Here is a 21,337-nt window from a genome sequence, read left to right as displayed (position 1 = left end):
CACCCTTCACCCAACCGTACACCACCCAGCACCCTTTACCCAACCGAACACCGCCATTCAACCGCACACCGCCACCCAGCACCCTTCACCCAACCGTACACCACCACCCTTCAACCAACCGTACACCGCCATTCAACCGTACACCACCACCCAGCACCCTTCACCCAACCGTACACCAGCATCCAACCATACACCGCCACCCAGCACCCTTCACCCAACCGTACACTGCCATTCAACCGTACACCGCCACCCAGCACCCTTCACCCAACCGCACACCACCATCCAACCATACACCGTCACCCAACCGTACACCGCCATCCAACCGTACACCGCCACCCAGCACCCTTCACCCAACCGTACACCGCCATCCAACCGTACACCGCCACCCAGCACCCTTCACCCAACCGTACACCGCCATCCAACCGTACACCGCCACCCAGCACCCTTCACCCAACCGTACACCGCCATCCAACCGTACACCGCCACCCAGCACCCTTCACCCAACCGAACACTGCCATTCAACCGCACACCGCCACCCAGCACCCTTCACCCAACCGTACACCACCCAGCACCCTTTACCCAACCGAACACCGCCATTCAACCGCACACCGCCACCCAGCACCCTTCACCCAACCGTACACCACCACCCTTCAACCAACCGTACACCGCCATTCAACCGTACACCACCACCCAGCACCCTTCACCCAACCGTACACCAGCATCCAACCATACACCGCCACCCAGCACCCTTCACCCAACCGTACACTGCCATTCAACCGTACACCGCCACCCAGCACCCTTCACCCAACCGCACACCACCATCCAACCATACACCGTCACCCAACCGTACACCGCCATCCAACCGTACACCGCCACCCAGCACCCTTCACCCAACCGTACACCGCCATCCAACCGTACACCGCCAACCAGCACCCTTCACCCAACCGTACACCGCCATCCAACCGTACACCGCCAACCAGCACCCTTCACCCAACCGTACACCGCCATCCAACCGTACACCGCCACCCAGCCCTCCTCACCCAACCGTACACCACCATCCAACCATACACCGTCACCCAACGGTACACCACCACCCAGCACCCCTCACCCAACAGTACACCACCATCCAACCATACACAGCCACCCAGCACCCTTCACCCAACAGTACACCGCCAAACAACCATACACCGCCATCCAGCGCTCCTCACCCAACTATACACCGCCACCCAGCGCTCCTCACCCAACCATACACTGTCACCCAGCATCCTCCACCCAACCATACACCGCCATCCAGCGCTCCTCACCCAACCGTACACAGCCACTCAGCATTCCTCACTCAACCGTACACCGCCACCCAGCGCTCCTCACCCAACCGTACAAGCCACCCAGAACCCCTCACCCAACCGTACAAGCCACCCAGAACCCCTCACCCAACCATACACCGCCACCCAGCGCTCCTCACCCAACCATACACCACCACCCAGCGCTCCTCACCCAACCGTACACCACCACCTAGAACCCCTCACCCAACCATACACCGCCACCCAGCACCCCTCACCCAACCGTACACCGCCGCGCAGAGACTACCAGGGGGTGCAATGGAGAGACCCCCCTATACTACGGGCCTCAAGTATCGGTGTGTCATTGTTCTGGGGCCCCCCAGTATTGGTGTGTCATTGTTCTGGGGCCCCCCATTATCAGTGTGTCATTGTTTTTGGGCTCCCCCGTATTAGTGTGTCATTGTTCTGGGGCCCCCCAGTATCGGTGTGTCATTGTTCTGGGGTCCCCCAGTATCAGTGTGTCATTGTTCTGGGCCCCCCTAGTATTAGTGTGTCATTGTTCTGGGGCCCCCCAGTATAGGTGTGTCATTGTTCTGGGGCCCCCCAGTATCGGTGTGTCATTGTTCTGGGGCCCCCCAGTATCGGTGTGTCATTGTTCTGGGGCCCCCCAGTATCGGTGTCTCATTGTTCTGGGGCCCCCCGGTATCGGTGTGTCAATGTTCTGAGGCCCCCCCAGTATCGGTGTGTCGTTGTTCTGGGGCCCCCCAGTATCGGTGTGTAATTGTTCTGGAGCCCCCCCCAGTATCGGTGTGTCAATGTTCTGGGGCCCCCCAGTATCGGTGTGTCAATGTTCTGAGGCCCCCCCAGTATCGGTGTGTCATTGTTCTAGGGCCCCCCAGTATTAGTGTGTCATTGTTCTGGGGCCCCCCAGTATCGGTGTGTCATTGTTCTGGGGTCCCCCAGTATCAGTGTGTCATTGTTCTGGGGCCCCCCAGTATCAGTGTTTCATTATTCTGGGGCCCCCCAGTATTAGTGTGTCATTGTTCTGGGGCCCCCCAGTATCAATGTTTCATTGTTCTGGGGCCCCCCAGTATCGGTGTTTCATTGTTCTGGGGCCCCCCAGTATTGGTGTGTCATTGTTCTGGGGCCCCCCAGTATCGGTGTGTCATTGTTCTGGGGCCCCCCCATATCGGTGTTTCATTGTTCTGGGGCCCCCCAGTATCGGTGTGTCAATGTTCTAGGGCCCCCCAGTATCAGTGTGTCATTGTTCTGGGGCCCCCCAGTATTAGTGTTTCATTGTTCTGGGGCCCCCCAGTATCGGTGTGTCATTGTTCTGGGGCCCCCCAGTATAGGTGTGTCATTGTTCCGGGGTCCCCCAGTATCGGTGTGTCATTGTTCTGGGGCCCCCCAGTATCGGTGTGTCTTGTTCTGGGCCCCCCAGTATCGGTGTGTCATTGTTCTGGGGCCCCCCATTATTGGTGTGTCATTGTTCTGGGGCCCCCCAGTATCGGTGTGTCATTGTTCTAGGGACCCCAGTATTAGTGTGTCATTGTTCTGGGGCCCCCCAGTATCGGTGTGTCATTGTTCCGGGGCCCCCCAGTATCGGTGTGTCATTGTTCTAGGGCCCCCCAGTATTAGTGTGTCATTGTTCTAGGGCCCCCCAGTATCGGTGTGTCATTGTTCTGGGGCCCCCCAGTATCGGTGTGTCATTGTTCTAGGGCCCCCCAGTATTAGTGTGTCATTGTTCTAGGGCCCCCCAGTATCGGTGTGTCATTGTTCTGGGGCCCCCCAGTATCGGTGTGTCATTGTTCTGAGGCCCCCCAGTATCGGTGTGTCATTGTTCTGAGGCCCCCCAGTATCGGTGTGTCATTGTTCTAGGGCCCCCCAGTATTAGTGTGTCATTGTTCTGGGGCCCCCCAGTATCGGTGTGTCATTGTTCCGGGGCCCCCCAGTATTGGTGTGTCATTGTTCCAGGGCCCCCCAGTATCGGTGTGTCATTGTTCTAGGGCCCCCCAGTATCGGTGTGTCATTGTTCTGGGGCCCCCCAGTATCGGTGTGTCATTGTGGGTCGTGGCTCTCCTCTCTCATTCAGGTGAAGGGTTAATCTCTCCTCCATTCCTCCGGAACATTCTCCCTGTGGCTCTCCAGCTGCTGAACTTCAATTCTGTGAAATCTCTTTATCTGTCTCTTCAGTTATTTTCTTCTCCTTTATTTATTGCACCACACCCTGCGCTCTGGTTGGAGGCGATGTTCTGCGGCTTTCATTTCACTTCTTCTAACAACTTTATATCCAAAAAATGAAGAACGAGGAAATTCACCGACAACTGATAACGCCGTCCGGGGGGGGCCTGAGACTCTTCTTAAAGAGGACCTGTCATCAAATTGTAGTCTATGGAAAGTGCCGCCTCTCAGCTTGTCACTGGCTACACAGTTACAATGTACAGTCTGATCACTGGGGGGGGGGGGGGGGACAGAGGAAATGCAACTGTATCAATGTGATTTGTGATGTCCTTTGATGTTCTCTCGTTTCCCGGCTCTGATGGAGTACTGAGCCCCCGAAACGCATTGGATTTTTCTTGCGACTTCCCGTCGCCTGCACTTAGACTTCTCCAAACCACCCTAAGGCTCCATTCACATTTGTACAACTCCAAAAGTGCCCCGACTTTGGAGTGCAACCTTAATGCAACTTTAAGGCTCCACTCACACTTGTGCGATCTGTCATGCGACTTTGGACAAGTCGTCCCCCATGTTTTCCAATGATAACCGCTAATATCTGTGCGACTAAAAAGAAAATCATGCACTACCTTGGACCGACTTTCATGTAACTTGAGGGCCATAGACTTCAATGTTAACCCTCAAAAGTTGCATGAAAGTCACAGCTGAATGTTCTACATTGCCACAGTTGTCCATTATCGCTGGTCAAAGCCAAAGTTCCGCTCCAAAGTCAGCGGCTCGGCATTGTACAAGTGCGAATGGCGCCTAAAGGACACCCCGGCCCCAAAATGTAAATTCTAAAGTCACATGCCTCCTGGTTTGGCGCCCTACTGGCAGCGACCCGCGTCAATGGTGTTCCATCGCCTCAGAGGATCGGCGTCTCTAACAGTCGCAGAGAAGACAGTGAAAAGCAATCACGGGTATAATCCCGCTCTGAGCCCGTTTGTCCGGCGGTAATTAATCCGCTCGGATTGTGCGGAGAGATTTAATACTGAAAGCAATTAGACAGAAGCGCGGAAGACGCGTTGCGGACAGAGAAGGATGACGCCGAACGTTTGTTTTAGATGAGTAAACGGTCAAGGTCGTTATCTTTACTGCGCCGCGTCCACTCAGGAGGGAGTTTATGGCGCTCGTAAAGACAGAAATATGAGAGTTTAATTTAATTCTCCCCGACCGCCGTGGCTTTTATCCCACGCGTGTGCAGCCATTACCGCTGTCATTGTTTCCAAACAAGGCGCGATCCGCGGCGACGGGGCACAAAAAACACACAATTAGTCGGCGGGAAATAATGGATGGAAATTGGCGCGATGTAAAAAACGTTACAATGAGGAAGGTGCGGCGGAATGGCAGCCCGCCGCCCGAGCGTATTATTAATTAAATGTCGCACTAATGTATTATTAATTGAATTGTTAATGGGGCCCTTTTGTCGGGGCGGCGGGGCCCATTATGTTCTCTATGTATGGATCGTTCCGGAGACAACAATGACTTCTCCCGCTATTAATGTGTCGCGTCTCGTAATTCCGCTCTGCCAGCTTCACCCGCCGCATTGTCTCTGCTCGGTCATTTAAAGGAGACCCGCCATGAGAGCCCCACTGACACCCGCTCTGAGAGCCACGCTGAGACCCGCCATGAGACCCGACATGAGAGCCCCGCTGAGACCTACCCTGAGAGCCCCGCTGAGACCCGCTCTGAGAGCCCCGCTGAGACCCGCCATGAGAACCACCCTGAGATTCCCGCTGAGACCTTCCCTGAGAGCCCCGCTGAGACCAGCCATGAGAACCACGTTGAGACCCCGCCCTGAGACCTGCCATGAGACCCATGCTGAGATTCCCGCTGAGACCCGACATGAGAGCCCCGCTGAGACCAGCCATGAGAACCACGTTGAGACCCGCCATGAGAGCCACACTGAGACCCCGCTCTGAGACCCTCCATGAGAGCCACGCTGAGACCCCGCTCTGAGACCCGCCATGAGAGCCACGCTGAGACCCGCCATGAGAGCCACGCTGAGACCCCGCTCTGAGACCCGCCATGAGAGCCACACTGAGACCCCGCTCTGAGACCCGCCATGAGAGCCACGCTGAGACCCGCCATGAGAGCCAAGCTGAGAGCCACGCTGAGACCCCCGCTGAGACCCGCCATGAGAGCCACTCTAAGACCCACCCTGAGACCCGTCATGAAAGCCACGCTGAGACCCGCCCTGAGACCCTGCGCTCAGACCCTGCCCTGAGACCCACCATGAGAGCCACGCTGAGACCCGCCCTGAGAGCCACCATGAGACCCCACGCTGAGACCCGTGCTGAGACCTGCCATGTGACCCGCCCTGAGACCCCGCGCTGAGACCCGCCATGAGAGCCATGCTGAGACCCCGCACTGAGACCCTGCCCTGAGACTCGCCATGAGAGCCACACTGAGACCCCAGCTGAGACCCCGCACTGAGACCCTGCCCTGAGACCCACCATGAGAGCCATGCTGAGACCCGCCATGAGAGCCACGCTGAGACCCCTGCTGAGACCCCCGCTGAGACCCCCCATGAGAGCCACTCTGAGACCCACCCTGAGACCAGTCATGAGAGCCACGCTGAGACCCCACGCTGAGACCCTCCCTGAGACCCCACGCTGAGAGCCGCCATGAGACCCCACGCTGAGACCCTGCGCTGAGACCCGCAATGAGAGCCATGCTGAGACCTCGCCCTGAGACCCTGCCCTGAGACCCACCATGAGAGCCACGCTGAGACCCCGCCCTGAGACCCCCGCTGAGACCCCACTGAGACCCGCCCTGAGACCCTGTGCTGAGACCCCACTGGGAGCCGCCCTGAGACCCGCAATGAGAGCCATGCTGAGACCCCGCTCTGATATCCGCCCTGAGACCCCCGCTGAAAGCCACACCGAGACCCCCACTGGGAGCCATGTTGAGACCCCATCCTGAGACCCCGCTGATATTGGCCCTGATACCCCCGCTGAGAGCCGCACTGAGACCCCCGCTGAGAGCCCTGCTGAGAGCCGCACTGAGATCCCCCACGGAGAGCCATGCTGAGAGTCGTGGGCGACCTCCTTTACAAAATGCCGACTGCCTGGCTCCTGGCTTCAAAGCCTACTGAATCACCGGGCTGAACAAGCATGCAGCCAGTGAAGTCCCAACCCTTCCTCTGTCACAAATTGTCTGTTTCCCTTACTGATGACTCGTCTGCTGTGGAAAGGTGAGGAGAACACGGCGCCAGTGAGAAGTGTCTGATGGAAGCTGACATTCCGGCTGTATGCCGATTCCTGGGCAGCAATGTCACTCATGAAGGGGTTCAACTTTCCTGCCGGGAGTCAGAGAGTGACAGCTTCCATCAGACGCTTCACACACAAGTTCCGTCATCTTTTCTGATACATCTGCCAAACCTCCTATCTAGAAATATAATTCATTCCAAATCACGATAAATAGCTGCACTCTGGGGGATGGGAATACTGTGTCCCCATTGGGAGATTTATCTTCACTTCCTGTCCAGGTGACCACACAGGAAGTGCAGGGAAATCACTGGAAGTCAGCATTGGAAACATTGCAAAATATTTGTAAAGCTTCAGCCAAAGCTCTTCTTTTTGGATAGAGTAGAAGGGTTAGAGCCTCTGCCGAGTCTTCAATGCTGACTGCCAGTTAGGGTGATTTCCCTGCACTTCCTGTGTGGTCACCTGGACAGGAAGTGAAAATAAATCCCCCCCCCCAATGGCGGTAACCCGCAGCAGTGGCACCCTGAAAGCCCATATTACACAAATGCGTCCATCGCGGTCCGATCGCCCTCCGCAGAGGAACATGAAGGGTTAGGGAAGCGCGAGAATCTTGGCACGCCGTCAGCTGACATGTTGCAGCATTCTGTTTTCTCACATTTGTATCGGATCCGAGATTCTTCGCTCAGCGATTCCTTTCATATCTGGAAGAATAGAAGACAAGCCCAGACCTGCCGCCATCCCCTCCCCCACCATCTCTGAGACCTGAACTGACCGACCGCGAACGACGCAACAATGCGAAAGACAACTCACCGCCGTGCAGACCACTGAGAGCTGCCGAACAGAACCGGGAACCGCGCAGCGTACAAAGACTCAGCGATCTCTGTACAGCGCTGCGGTATATGTCAGAGCTATATAAATGTGTAATAATAATAATAATAGTGTGATTGTGGGGGAGGGGACATTAGAGTGTAAGCTCCTCTGTACAGAGACTGATGTGACTGTGGGGGGAGGGGACATTAGAGTGTAAGCTCCTCTGTACAGAGACTGATGTGACTGTGGGGGGAGGGGACATTAGAGTGTAAGCTCCTCTGTACAGAGACTGATGTGACTGTGGGGGAGGGGACATTAGAGTGTAAGCTCCTTTGTACAGCGACTGATGTGACTGTGGGGGAGGGGACATTAGAGTGTAAGCTCCTCTGTATAGAGACTGATGTGACTGTGGGGGAGGGGACATTAGAGTGTAAGCTCCTCTGTACAGAGACTGATGTGACTGTGGGGGGAGGGGACATTAGAGTGTAAGCTCCTCTGTACAGAGACTGATGTGACTGTGGGGGGAGGGGACATTAGAGTGTAAGCTCCTCTGTATAGAGACTGATGTGACTGTGGGGGGAGGGGACATTAGAGCGTAAGCTCCTCTGTATAGAGACTGATGTGACTGTGGGGGAGGGGACATTAGAGTGTAAGCTCCTCTGTATAGAGACTGATGTGACTGTGGGGGAGGGGACATTAGAGTGTAAGCTCCTCTGTACAGAGACTGATGTGACTGTGGGGGGAGGGGACATTAGAGTGTAAGCTCCTCTGTACAGAGACTGATGTGACTGTGGGGGGAGGGGACATTAGAGTGTAAGCTCCTCTGTATAGAGACTGATGTGACTGTGGGGGGAGGGGACATTAGAGTGTAAGCTCCTCTGTATAGAGACTGATGTGACTGTGGGGGAGGGGACATTAGAGTGTAAGCTCCTCTGTACAGAGACTGATGTGATTGGCTCAGTGATCTCTGTACAGCGCTGTGGTATATGTCAGAGCTATATAAATGTATAATAATAATAGTGTGCGACTGTGGGGGAGGGGAGATTAGAGTGTAAGCTCCTCTGGTGCAGTTTATTTAGGAGGAAAGTATAATAATAAAATTATCAGGCAAACTTCAGAAATCTTCGGACGTTGTGTTGGGTTTCGGATCGTCCTCTGACATGGCGGATTGTAATTACTCGGCGGCGATGGTGGCGGTTGGCGTCACGCCGCCGCTGTCAGGAGAAAAGATGAATCCCTTTATAACGGCGTTTATTGTTCCAGCAATCTGCAGATTGGGGCGCAGAGTGACAATGGCGTTGTCATCGCGCCGTCGCCATTCATTAGCAGGAAACGTCTGCACACGTAACGCAATATCCCGCCAATTTACATGGCGGCGTGTTCATCAATCTCCCGTCTCGCATTGTATCGCCGTCCGTCCGTCAGGCGCGGAGTTTATTGTCTCTCCGTTTCATTCCAATTAAACTTTTGACTTTTTCGCGGTGATTCTTTGTTGCGCACTTCACAGGTGATGGTCCCGTCCAATTAGAGGAGACGTTGGGGGGGGGCTCCTGTCTTGTAGCAATTTAGCGGGACGCGATTTCTCTGATAACATGGATGCCGCCGCGATTATTTGTCTCCACATAATGTAATATTTATAGAAGAATGTTTGATTACCGCTCATGAATAAAACACGTCCTCCCATGCTGATATTCCGCCTTTATTTTCTCTTTTTACGGCCTTGATCACGCTAAACTAACAATAAATTCCTGACGCCGACAATATTTCTCCGCCGCGTTTCCCCCGCAACAGCGCCCATCGGCGGGGAGAGACGCCGCTAATTCGCCGGTCTGGGCGGGTTCGGCGCTGTGCTGGGACTCCCGCTTTCTCTTTTACCGGTTTGCGGATTTTAGAAAGTTTGACGGGAAAAGTTTAAAAGTGAAAAAAAAAAGTTCATAAAAAATTCAACCAGAAATTTAATACAAATAAATTCCGTCTTCAATAATCCCCAAATGTCTTCCCCATTAAATGGAGCGACGCTCTGCAGAAGATATCAATATGGATCTTTCGGGAGGGGGCGGAGCGATGTTCTGCAGAAGATATCAATATGGATCTTTCGGGAGGGGGCGGAGCGATGTTCTGCAGAAGATATCAATATGGATCTTTCGGGAGGGGGCGGAGCGATGTTCTGCAGAAGATATCAATATGGATCTTTCGGGAGGAGGAGGGGGCGGAGCGATGTTCTGCAGAAGATATCAATATGGATCTTTCGGGAGGGGGCGGAGCGATGTTCTGCAGAAGATATCAATATGGATCTTTCGGGAGGAGGAGGGGGCGGAGCGATGTTCTGCAGATCTCTAGAGAGGTCAGTGATGGAATAATCTGCAGAATATATCAATATGGATCTGTCAGGAGGGGGAGGGGACAAAGCAATGTTCTGCAGATCTCTAGAGAGGTCACTGTTGGAATAATTTGCAGAAGATATCAATATGGATCTTTCGGGAGGGGGCGGAGCGATGTTCTGCAGAAGATATCAATATGGATCTTTCGGGAGGGGGCGGAGCGATGTTCTGCAGAAGATATCAATATGGATCTTTCGGGAGGGGGCGGAGCGATGTTCTGCAGAAGATATCAATATGGATCTTTCGGGAGGAGGAGGGGGCGGAGCGATGTTCTGCAGAAGATATCAATATGGATCTTTCGGGAGGGGGCGGAGCGATGTTCTGCAGAAGATATGAATATAGATCTGTCAGGAGGGGGAGGGGATGGAGCGATGTTCTGCAGATCTCTAGGGAGGTCAGTGTTGGAATAATCTGCAGAAGATATGAATATAGATCTGTCAGGAGGGGAGGGAGCGATGTTCTGCAGATCTCTAGAAGGTCAGTGATGGAATAATCTGCAGAATATATCAGTATGGGACTGTCAGGAGGGGTTTGGGATGGTGTGATGCCCTGCAGATCACTAGAGGGGTCAATGATGGAATAATCTGCAGAATATATCTAAATGGTGGGGTATGTGGGATGGAGCAATGCTCTGCAGAATTCTAAAGAGGTCAATGATGGAAAAATCTGCAGAATATATCAATATAGATCTGTCAGGAGGGGGCAGTGCGATGCTCTGCGGATCTGTATAGGGGTCAGTGATGGAATAATCTGCAGAATACATCGGTATTGATATGTCTGGGGGGGGGGGGTAGGATGGAGTGATGTTCTGTAGAGGGGTCAGTGATAGGATAATCTGCAGAATACATCGGTATAGGTGTGTCCAGGGCAGTAGGTCGGATGGAGCGATGTTCTGCAGACAGGAAGTGGATGTCACCGGCGGCACATACGGGGAATCTGTCATCTCGCAGGTAACTTGTTACAAATCTGAATTGAAAATGAAGGCGACGCTGCAAGTTGTTAGCAGAAGATGGCGAATCGGAAGGAGAGATTTTTATGTCAAATTCGTTAATTACGTTTCGCTGCATTTTGTTAACTCTTTAGTCTAATTAAAGGTGAGACGTTCTGCGGGGAATCGCTTCATCTCTGAGAGGGAGAGAGTCCAAAATCTCTTTCAGCATGCGGCAAGTGTATCCAACATGATAGAGGCGGTCCTCCATATTATCAATCTGCACATAACTGAATAGTGGAGAATCACAGCGGGCAGGCGAGATTGTGAGGTTCGGGTCCTTATCGGAGATCCGCAAGGTCTGGGTTCTTATCGGAGATCCGCAAGGTCCGGGTTCTTATCGGAGATCTGCAAGGTCCGGGTTCTTATCGGAGATCTGCAAGGTCCGGGTTCTTATCGGAGATCTGCAAGGTCCGGGTTCTTATCGGAGATCTGCAAGGTCGAGGTCCTTATCGGAGAGCTGCAAGGTTCGGGTCCTTATCAGAGATCTGCAAGGTCTGGGTCCTTATCGGAGATCTGCAAGGTCTGTGTTCTTATCGGAGATCTGCGAGGCCCAGGTCCTTATCGGAGATCTGCAAGGTTCAGGTCCTTATCGGAGATCTGCAAGGTTCAGGTTCTTATCAGAGATCTGCGAGGCCCGGGTCCTTATCGGAGATCTGCAAAGCCCGGGGCCTTATCGGAGAGCTGCAAGGTTCAGGTTCTTATCAGAGATCTGCGAGGCCCGGGTCCTTATCGGAGATCTGCAAAGCCCAGGTCCTTATCGGAGATCTGCAAGGTTCAGGTCCTTATCGGAGATCTGCAAGGTCCAGGTTCTTATCAGAGATCTGTGAGGCCCGGGTCCTTATAGATGTGTGAGGTCGAGGTCCTTATCGGAGATCTGCAAGGTCCGGGTTCTTATCGGAGATCTGTGAGGTCAAGGTCCTTATCGGAGATCTGCAAGGTTCAGGTTCTTATCAGAGATCTGTGAGGCCCGGGTCCTTATAGATCTGTGAGGTCGAGGTCCTTATCGGAGATCTGCAAGGTCCGGGTTCTTATAGGAGATCTGTGAGGCAACACGTTTTGGGGGTCCAGACATGCCCCTTTCATTAGGGCTTGGAGGGATGATGAATGTGGAGGTTGGACTCCAGTCCAGATGAAGGGGGTATTTCCTGACCCCTGAAACACAGACTCATGCATGGACACATGTATGGACCACGTTGGACTGTTTTATTTGAAATAACTTATATATCCAATATGTTCTACACCTATAGACAGCGCGTTTCGGGAGTGTGGAGATGTCCCGTTTATCAGGACTTGAAAGGTTGATGAAGTTGGATTGGACTCGGGGAGTAATTTAGTAGGAGGGTGGATACAATAGTGAGAATAGGCACACTCCTCAGCAGCTGGTCCAACCGCCACCTTCCTTATCCTACCAAGCCCTGATGAAGCGGGGAGTTTCCTGACCCTCAAAACTCGTTGTCTACATGTATGGAACATGTTTGAACTGTTTTAGTGAAATGAACCTGATATTTGTCTGATATGTTCTGTTCCATAAATGTAACCAATGCTTTTTCGGGGCTCAGGAGATGCTCATCAGGGCTGGAAAGGTTTATGAAGGTGGAGGGTGGACTCAAGTCCTGAAAAAGGGGGGTATTGTCTGACCCTTAAAAATGTTGGACTTATGCATGGCCCACGATGGACTGTTTTAGTAGAACTGACCTATTTTTCCAATATGTACCTATAGACAGCGTGTTTCGGCAGTCAGATGCCTCCTTCATCAGGACTTGAAATGTTGATGAAGGTGGAGGTTGAACTCTGGGAGTAATTTAGTAGAAGAATGGATACAATGATGGGATGAGGCACACTCCTCAGCAGCTGGTCCAACCGCCACCATCATTACCCGACCAAGCCCTGATGAAGGGGGGAGTTTCCTGACCCTCAAAACTCGTTGTCTACATGTATGGAACATGTTTGAACTGTTTTAGTGAAATGAACCTGATATTTGTCTGATATGTTCTGTTCCATAAATGTAACCAATGCTTTTCCGGGGCTCAGGAGATGCTCATCAGGACTTGAAATGTTGATGAAGGTGGAGGTTGAACTCTGGGAGTAATTCAGTAGGAGAATGGATACAATGATGGGATGAGGCACACTCCTCAGCAGCTGGTCCAACCTCCACCTTCATTACCCTTTCAAAACCTGATGAAGGGGGGAGGCTCCTGACCTCTGAAACGCGTCGTCTGTCATATATTAGACTGTTTTAATGGAATGAACCTCCTATTTGGATTCTTCATTCTTGATGTGGCACTTTATTCTGGATTCTCCCAGGGACCACACATCCTGGGTCTTTTCTGATCATCAGGATCCATCCCTGGAAAAGGTCTGTCCCAGGTTTTTATAGGAAAACGGGGCCTGGCCAGGGTGGACAAGGGAAGCTACCATTGCTGACTTGTCTTTGAAGGTTCATATTCCAGAGTTGTCACCTTCATCCTCCTTCCATTATTCAATTACCTGAAATAAGGATGAAGAGCCTGGACCCCCGGACCTACCTATACTTGTTGCGGGTGACCCACTAAGCTGTTGTACGATTGGTACCGGCACCACCTGCAGCAAGTGAGCCATGGCAGCTTCCATCTTTGATGTTGTCACCTGGACAGGAAATGAGGCAAAATCTCACAGGCAGTAATAAAAAGCTGGCAGGGGTTCTAGACTTTCAGATTGCACTGATAAAGGAATGTTTTATTCTGGCTTCGCCACCCCTGAAGATTTCTCCTCACTTCCTGTCCTGAACACAGGTTGTCACCGGCACAGGAAATGGGAGGAAATCATCTGGGGGGGTCTACAGAGAGATGCTTTAACCCCTTCCCTGCTCCAGAGATACTATCAGAGGTTTATGGACAAGTTTTGTAATAAACGTTTTTTCTTGGTGATCTGGAAGATGTGACCTCATAGGGCATCTAGTTCAGCGGGGCGCACGGTTTGCTCGCTCACAGATATTATTTTATAAATGTTCACATAGACAAATTTCACACTTCATACCTCCCCACCCCACCCCCGCCCCGCAAGGGGTGACTTCACACCTACCTGGTTTGTAGGTCAGTCCTGGGGGGAAGAGGAACCCCTGCTGGGCCGCCGCGGCCGCCGCCAATGTCCGCTGGTCGTGTGGAAAGATTGGGATCATGAGGGGAGGCATGTGACCCTGAACCTGAAGAACACAAGACTCTGATCAGACAACGAACAAATCCAACCTGGCAGATCCTCTCCTCCCGAGACCCCCCCCCCGACATTCCGCACCGGCCCCCCCATTACCATATCAAAGGGAGCGCCGCCATTGTACTCCGCAGAACGGCTCCTCCCCTCCCCCCACAAATGTGTCATACCCATTCAATGTTCTACATATAATCAATATACATCTCCTCCATTACATGGGCGGGCGCTGCTTCCCTCTGTGCAGTGACTGAGCTTTGCTGCTCCTGACACCCCCCCCCCCTCCCCCCTTATTGAAGGAGCCTTAAAGAGGACCTGTCATTAACTTCATAAACCTCCAGAAATACATTCCTAATATACAACACCATCATTTACTGAGAAAAAACAGAGCTCCAATCAGTGACTCTGCATCAGTCTGCTGCAGGTAGAAGGTAGCATTTCCTCAGTCTCCCCTCCCCCAGTGATCAGACTGTACATTGTAACTTTGTAGGAGGAGGAGTCATTTCCTCAGTCTCCCCTCCCACAGTGATCAGACTGTACATTGGAACTTTGTAGAAGGAGGAGGAGTCATTTCCTTAGTCTCCCCTCCCCCGGTGATCAGACTGTACATTGTAACTTTGTAGAAGGAGGAGGAGGCATTTCCTCAGTCTCCCCTCCCCCAGTGATCAGACTGTACATTGTAACTTTGAAGAAGGAGGAGGCATTTCCTCAGTCTCCCCTCCCCCAGTGATCAGACTGTACATTGTAACTTTGTAGAAGGAGGAGGAGTCATTTCCTCAGTCTCCCCTCCCCCAGTGATCAGACTGTACATTGTAACTTTGTAGGAGGAGGAGGAGTCATTTCCTCAGTCTCCCCTCCTCCAGTGATCAGACTGTACGTTGTAACTTTGTAGGAGGAGGAGGCATTTCCTTAGTCTCCCCTCCCCCAGTGATCAGACTCTGCAGACTCCTATCTCACCTTCTGTCTCTGAAGTTGTCTAATTACTTATCCACCCCACCAGGGCCAACACAGCCCCTCCACCTCCTCCCCCCATCCCTGGACCATTACCTTTCTCCTTACACCCCCCAGTACCTCAAACATGTTGGAATGATCCTTGTACAACACCACAGTGCCTGGCAGTGCCATAATATCTGAAGTGCAGTGGGGGGCGGGGAGCCGATGTCGGGTCTTGTATTAGCTGTCTGGCTGTTCCCGGATCTCTCCGGAGTTCCTCTTTAGGTTTTCCGGTTTCTTCTTTCAGGAACTTTTTTTTTTAGTGTATTTTGCGAGAATGACGAATGTCAGTCGCCGCGCCATTTCTCTGATTTTTCTCAGGTTTTTTTTTTTTTACCTCGTTTTTTTATTTAAAACCGTAACAAATCCTAAAAGTCTGCGCATTATAACAAACATTTTACAGCCGGCGGCGGCATCAAGGCGGAATATTAAATACTCGGCGATAACGCAGATGGCGTGAGATTTACAGTAAAACTGCGACATCATTGCAAGAAATAAAACTAATTTCTCCCTCCATTAGCGGCTCCCGCCTCTCGCTGACACTTTATGACTTGATGCGCTACCATATTCGCCAGAAACGAGGGAACGCACTGCGTCAGGAATACCAATCCCGCCGAAAGAATAAAACGCAGAAACGCAGACAAACACATCCTGTCAGCAGCCCCAAGACATTTTATTATTGTCTGTAAACTTAATGAAGACATGTTACATTGTTACCCGCCGAGCCCGCCCCTGATAGGACGGCGCCAGATGGGACTTACTGCGGCAGAGCGAAAGAAAAAAAATAAATAAAAGGATAATAAACGGCAGGAAATAAAAGACGGAGAAATTTCCAAAATGTTTACCGGGTGACAAAGAAACATCATCCATCACCAATAACTAATATCGCACTTAAAGGAGAGGTCCACGCCGAGCACAAAGCCAATAAGACACAGAGGGGGCGGGGCTCAGCGGCGTCTGAGGTTTTTCTCAGTTTGGTAGAAGAAAAAGTTCAGTTTGTGTCCAGCCTGGGAGAGCGCCAAGAAATGATCTGTGGGGTCACAGCCCCGCCCCCTTCTTCATTATCTACACAGGACAGACAGGGGCGGGGCAGACAGGGGCGGGACATTCCCTCTTCTTACATCCCCCCCTTATTTATTCACTATTTCTCTCTCCTCACCCCCCCCCCCCAGCACTCATCTCTTCCCTCCCCATCTCCTCTCTCTTTTCTCCCCCCTCCTCTCCACCCTCCCACTCTACTCTCCCCTTCTCCTATCTCTCCCCCTTTCCTTTCTCTCTCTTTCCCACTTTCTTCCCCCTCTCCTCACCTCTCTTTCCCATCCTCTGCTCTCTCTTCCCCCTCTCCTCTCTCTTCCCCCTCTCCTCTCTCTTCCCCCTCTCTTTTCTTCCCCCATCCTCTCTCTTCCCCCTTTCCTCTCTTTCCCTCTCTTCTCTTTTCCCTCTCTTCTCTTCCCCCTCTCCTCTCTTCCCCCTATCCCCTCCTCTCTTCCCCCTCTCCTCACCTCTCTCTTCCTATCCCCTCCTCTCTTCCCCCTCTCCTCACCTCTCTCTTCCTATCCCCTCCTCTCTTCCCCCTCTCCTCACCTCTCTCTTCCCCCTCTTCTCTCTTTCCCATCCTCTGCTCTCTCTTTCCCCTCTCCTCTCTCTTCCCCCTCTCCTCTCTCTTCCCCCATCCTCTCTCTTCCCCCTCTCCTCTCTTCCCCTCTCCTCTCTTCTCCCTCTCCTTTCTCTTCCTATCCCCTCTTCCCCCTCTCTTCTCCCATCCTCTCCTCTCTCTTCCCTTATGCTTTCCTCTCTTCCCCCTCTCCTCTCCTCTCCTCTCCTCTCTCTTCCCCCTCTCCTCCCTCTCCTCTCTCTTCCCCTATGCTCTCCTCTCTTCCCCCTCTCCTCTCTTCGCCTCTCCTCTCTTCCCCTCTCCTCTCTCTTCTCCTATCCTCTCCTCCCCCCATCCTCTCTCTTCCCCCTCTCCTCTCCTCTATTCCCCCTCTCCTCTCCTCTCTTCCCCCTCTCCTCTCTTCCCCCTCTCCTCTCCCTCTCCTCTCCTCTCTCTTCCCCTATCCTCTCCTCTCTTCTCCCTCTCCTCTCTTCCCCCTCTCCTCTCTCTTCCCTTATGCTCTCCTCTCTTCCCCCTCTCCTCTCCCTCTCCTTTCTCTTCCCCCTCTCCTCCCTCTACTCTCTCTTCCCCCATCCTCTCCTCCCCCTCTCCTCCCCCTCTCCTCTCCTCTTTCTTCTCCCTCTCTCCTCTCTCCTCTCTCTCCCCCCTCTCCTCTCTCTCCCCCCTCTCCTCTCTCTCCCCCCTCTCCTCTCTCTCCCCCCTCTCCTCTCTCTTCCCCCTCTCCCTTCCCCCTCTCCTCTCTCTCCCCCCTCTCCTCTCTCTTCTCCTATCCTCTCCTCCCCCCATCCTCTCTCTTCCCCCTCTCCTCTCCTCTATTCCCCCTCTCCTCTCCTCTCTTCCCCCTCTCCTCTCTTCTCTTCCCCCTCTCCTCTCTCTTCCCCTATCCTCTCCTCTCTTCCCCCTCTCCTCTCCTCTCTCTTCCCCTATTCTCTCCTCTCTTCTCTCTCTCCTCTCTCTTCCCTTATGCTCTCCTCTCTTCCCCCTCTCCTCCCTCTACTCTCTCTTCCCCCATCCTCTCCTCCCCCTCTCCTCTCTCTTCCCCCTCTCCTCCCCCTCTCCTCTCTCTTCCCCCTCTCCTCTCTCTTCCCCCTCTCCTCTCTCTTCCCCCATCCTCTCCTCCCCCTCTCCTCCCCCTCTCCTCTCCTCTCTCTTCCCCCTCTCCTCTCTCTTCCCCCTCTCCTCTCTCTTCCCCCTTTCCTCTCCTCTCCTCCCCATCCTCTCCTCTGTCTTCCTCCTCTCCTCTCCTCTCCTCTACTCTCTTACCTCATCCTCTCCTCTCTCTTCTCCCATCATCACCGGGTCTCTGCACTTCTCTATGCAATGCAGGCAGATCATGGCTGGTGGGAGGAGCCAGCAGGGGGTGGTACATAACTTCCTGAGAACAGCCCAGCCCCCGACCTCAGTACTCCTCTCAGGAGCCCCCAGTCCTAAAGCAAGAAGTGGGAGGAGTTACATAGATATCAATATGCCTTGATGGGCGTGTATCAGTCTGGAGGAGGGGGCGTTCCTAGGCGGATTTTTTTGCATAGGTAACGCCCACATGTGATTCTGAACCTCCATGATTGAAAGAACTGAAATCTAATGAAAAAAAGGGGCAGGGCTGGAGAGGAAAGGGCTAGATGATGCTGGACGTCCTCCAGCCAGGAAATAAGACAGGGCTCTATCTAATGCACATGGTGAGAAGCTCACAGTGTGCGGTGAAATGAGAGTTTCAGTCCAGGAGAGGGCGGAGATGGAGAGGTGATGTGGGAGGATTATAATTTGCGGGGGAGGTGCGGCTTGCTGACACTTTACTGACATCTGGGTGAAATGACAGAAAAGGGACAAAATCATTGCGGAGTCACTTCACGCTTTGCGTCCTCCATTATACCGCCGCCGATAGCGCCGCCCTGACTCCGCCCTTTGTCCTGATTGGCGTCTCACGGGAGAGGAACGTATTAATGGCCTGCGGATGGCGAGGGAGCCGTCTATAGCGAGGACGTCACGCCCGACGCAACGCAATACGTAACATCTGCAGGCCAGGAGCCCCTCCTACCGATTATAAATGACACCCCAAACTTTGTATAAATATTCCCGACCATCAGGGGGGAGGGGGGGGCTCTGTATGGGAGCCAATCAGCTTCTTCCATTAAGCTTCGATAATAAGCCTCGTTCACATCAGACCGTTATGACACGTCAAATCGCCGGCAATGGCACCGTCTGAATTGGTGACGCCCACCTTGCCGCGCCGCGCCGACTCCCAAAAGCAGTTCCTGTACTTTTGGAAACTTGCGGGGTGATTTGAATAGACAATCGGTGAGGAACCCGACAGATGGCCGGCAAGTCGCCCCCAAAAGTCGGGCTGCATTGAAATCGTGCGACTTCAGCTGAGCCCCGCCCCCAATGTGAACCGGGGATAAAGCCTGATTGGCTGTCATACACAGCTGCACCAAATTCTTTCTTTGTGCTCCAATGTTAGTAAATCTCTCCCATGTGATCAGATGAGGTCAGAAGATCAATCTCTTCTACTTATTGGAATATATATATACACACAGTATACGGATACATTATATTGGCTGTACATTGACATACACGGATACATTGTATCTCTCCTCCATTCACAGACACGGATACATTGTATCTCTCCTCCATTCACAGACACGGATACATTGTATCTCTCCTCCATTCACAGACACGGATACATTGTATCTCTCCTCCATTCACAGACACGGATACATTGTATCTCTCCTCCATTCACAGACACGGATACATTGTATCTCTCCTCCATTTATAGACACGGATACATTGTATCTCTCCTCCATTCACAGACACGGATACATTGTATCTCTCCTCCATTCACAGACACGGATACATTGTATCTCTCCTCCATTCACAGACACGGATACATTGTATCTCTCCTCCATTTATAGACACGGATACATTGTATCTCTCCTCCATTCACAGACACGGATACATTGTATCTCTCCTCCATTCACAGACATGGATACATTGTATCTCTCCTCCATTCACAGATACATTGTATCTCTCCTCCATTCACAGACAGGGATACATTGTATCTCTCCTCCATTCACAGACAGGGATACATTGTATCTCTCCTCCATTCACAGATACATTGTATCTCTCCTCCATTCACAGACACGGATACATTGTATCTCTCCTCCATTCACAGACACGGATACATTGTATCTCTCCTCCATTCACAGACACGGATACATTGTATCTCTCCTCCATTCACAGACACGGATACATTGTATCTCTCCTCCATTCACAGACATGGATACATTGTATCTCTCCTCCATTCACAGATACATTGTATCTCTCCTCCATTCACAGACAGAGATACATTGTATCTCTCCTCCATTCACAGACAGGGATACATTGTATCTCTCCTCCATTCACAGATACATTGTATCTCTCCTCCATTCACAGACAGGGATACATTGTATCTCTCCTCCATTCACAGACACGGATACATTGTATCTCTCCTCCATTCACAGACAGGGATACATTGTATCTCTCCTCCATTCACAGACAGGGATACATTGTATCTCTCCTCCATTCACAGACACGGATACATTGTATCTCTCCTCTATTCACAGACAGGGATACATTGTATCTCTCCTCCATTCACAGACAGGGATACATTGTATCTCTCCTCCATTCGCAGACACGGATACATTGTATCTCTCCTCCATTCGCAGACACGGATACATTGTATCTCTCCTCCATTCGCAGACACGGATACATTGTATGTCTCCTCCATTCGCAGACACGGATACATTGTATGTCTCCTCCATTCGCAGACATGGATACATTGTATCTCTCCTCCATTCACAGACACGGATACATTGTATCTCTCCTCCATTCACAGACAGGGATACATTGTATCTCTCCTCCATTCACAGACACTGATACATTGTATCTCTCCTCCATTCACAGACAGGGATACATTGTATCTCTCCTCCATTCACAGACACTGATACATTGTATCTCTCCTCCATTTGCAGACACGGATACATTGTATCTCTCCTCCATTCACAGACACGGATACATTGTATCTCTCCTTCATTCACAGACAGGGATACATTGTATCTCTCCTCCATTCACAGACAGGGATACATTGTATCTCTCCTCCATTCACAGATACATTGTATCTCTCCTCCATTCACAGACAGGGATACATTGTATCTCTCCTCCATTCACAGACACGGATACATTGTATCTCTCCTCCATTCACAGACATGGATACATTGTATCTCTCCTTCATTCACAGACAGGGATACATTGTATCTCTCCTCCATTCACAGACAGGGATACATTGTATCTCTCCTCCATTCGTAGATTCTGGTTTTATTATGCAGATTCTTAAATAAAAACAAACATTTAAAATCTTCCTCCTCTACAATGAAGGAGAAATCTTCTCTGGCCGGACGGAAATATTAAACGCTTTTATCTGTATATAGAAGACGGCCGTATATATCTATATATAATAATAAGCCTGCGGACCGCACTGTCCTCCTCCATTCCAGGAGTCATCCCGAGAATTGTACATTATTGGAGAAATAATTCCATAATAAATCTTTATTCATTTTGGAACCCGGCTGATACCGGAATCTCTGTGAAGTATTGATAAAATGTAACGATATTCCTGAATAAAGCGA

At 51.8% G+C, this 21,337-nt stretch overlaps 1 protein-coding gene across 5 annotated transcripts in view; it reads right to left on the bottom strand.

Moving 5' to 3' along the window:
* The window catches only part of SOX6 (SRY-box transcription factor 6), a 507,467-nt gene that overhangs the window by 105,467 nt on the left and 380,663 nt on the right, over positions 1–21,337 (bottom strand). For all 5 annotated transcript variants that reach the window (XM_073603957.1, XM_073603956.1, XM_073603959.1 and 2 more), the window contains one exon: positions 13,946–14,066. In XM_073603957.1, the coding sequence (XP_073460058.1) occupies positions 13,946–14,066 (121 nt within the window). The remainder of the gene's footprint in view (positions 1–13,945; positions 14,067–21,337) is intronic.

The sequence above is a fragment of the Aquarana catesbeiana genome, linkage group LG11, assembly GCF_042186555.1.
Source record: "Aquarana catesbeiana isolate 2022-GZ linkage group LG11, ASM4218655v1, whole genome shotgun sequence".
Lineage (NCBI taxonomy): Eukaryota > Metazoa > Chordata > Amphibia > Anura > Ranidae > Aquarana > Aquarana catesbeiana.
Note: the sequence above shows the minus strand (reverse complement) of the source record. Positions and strands in the feature narration are given on the sequence as shown.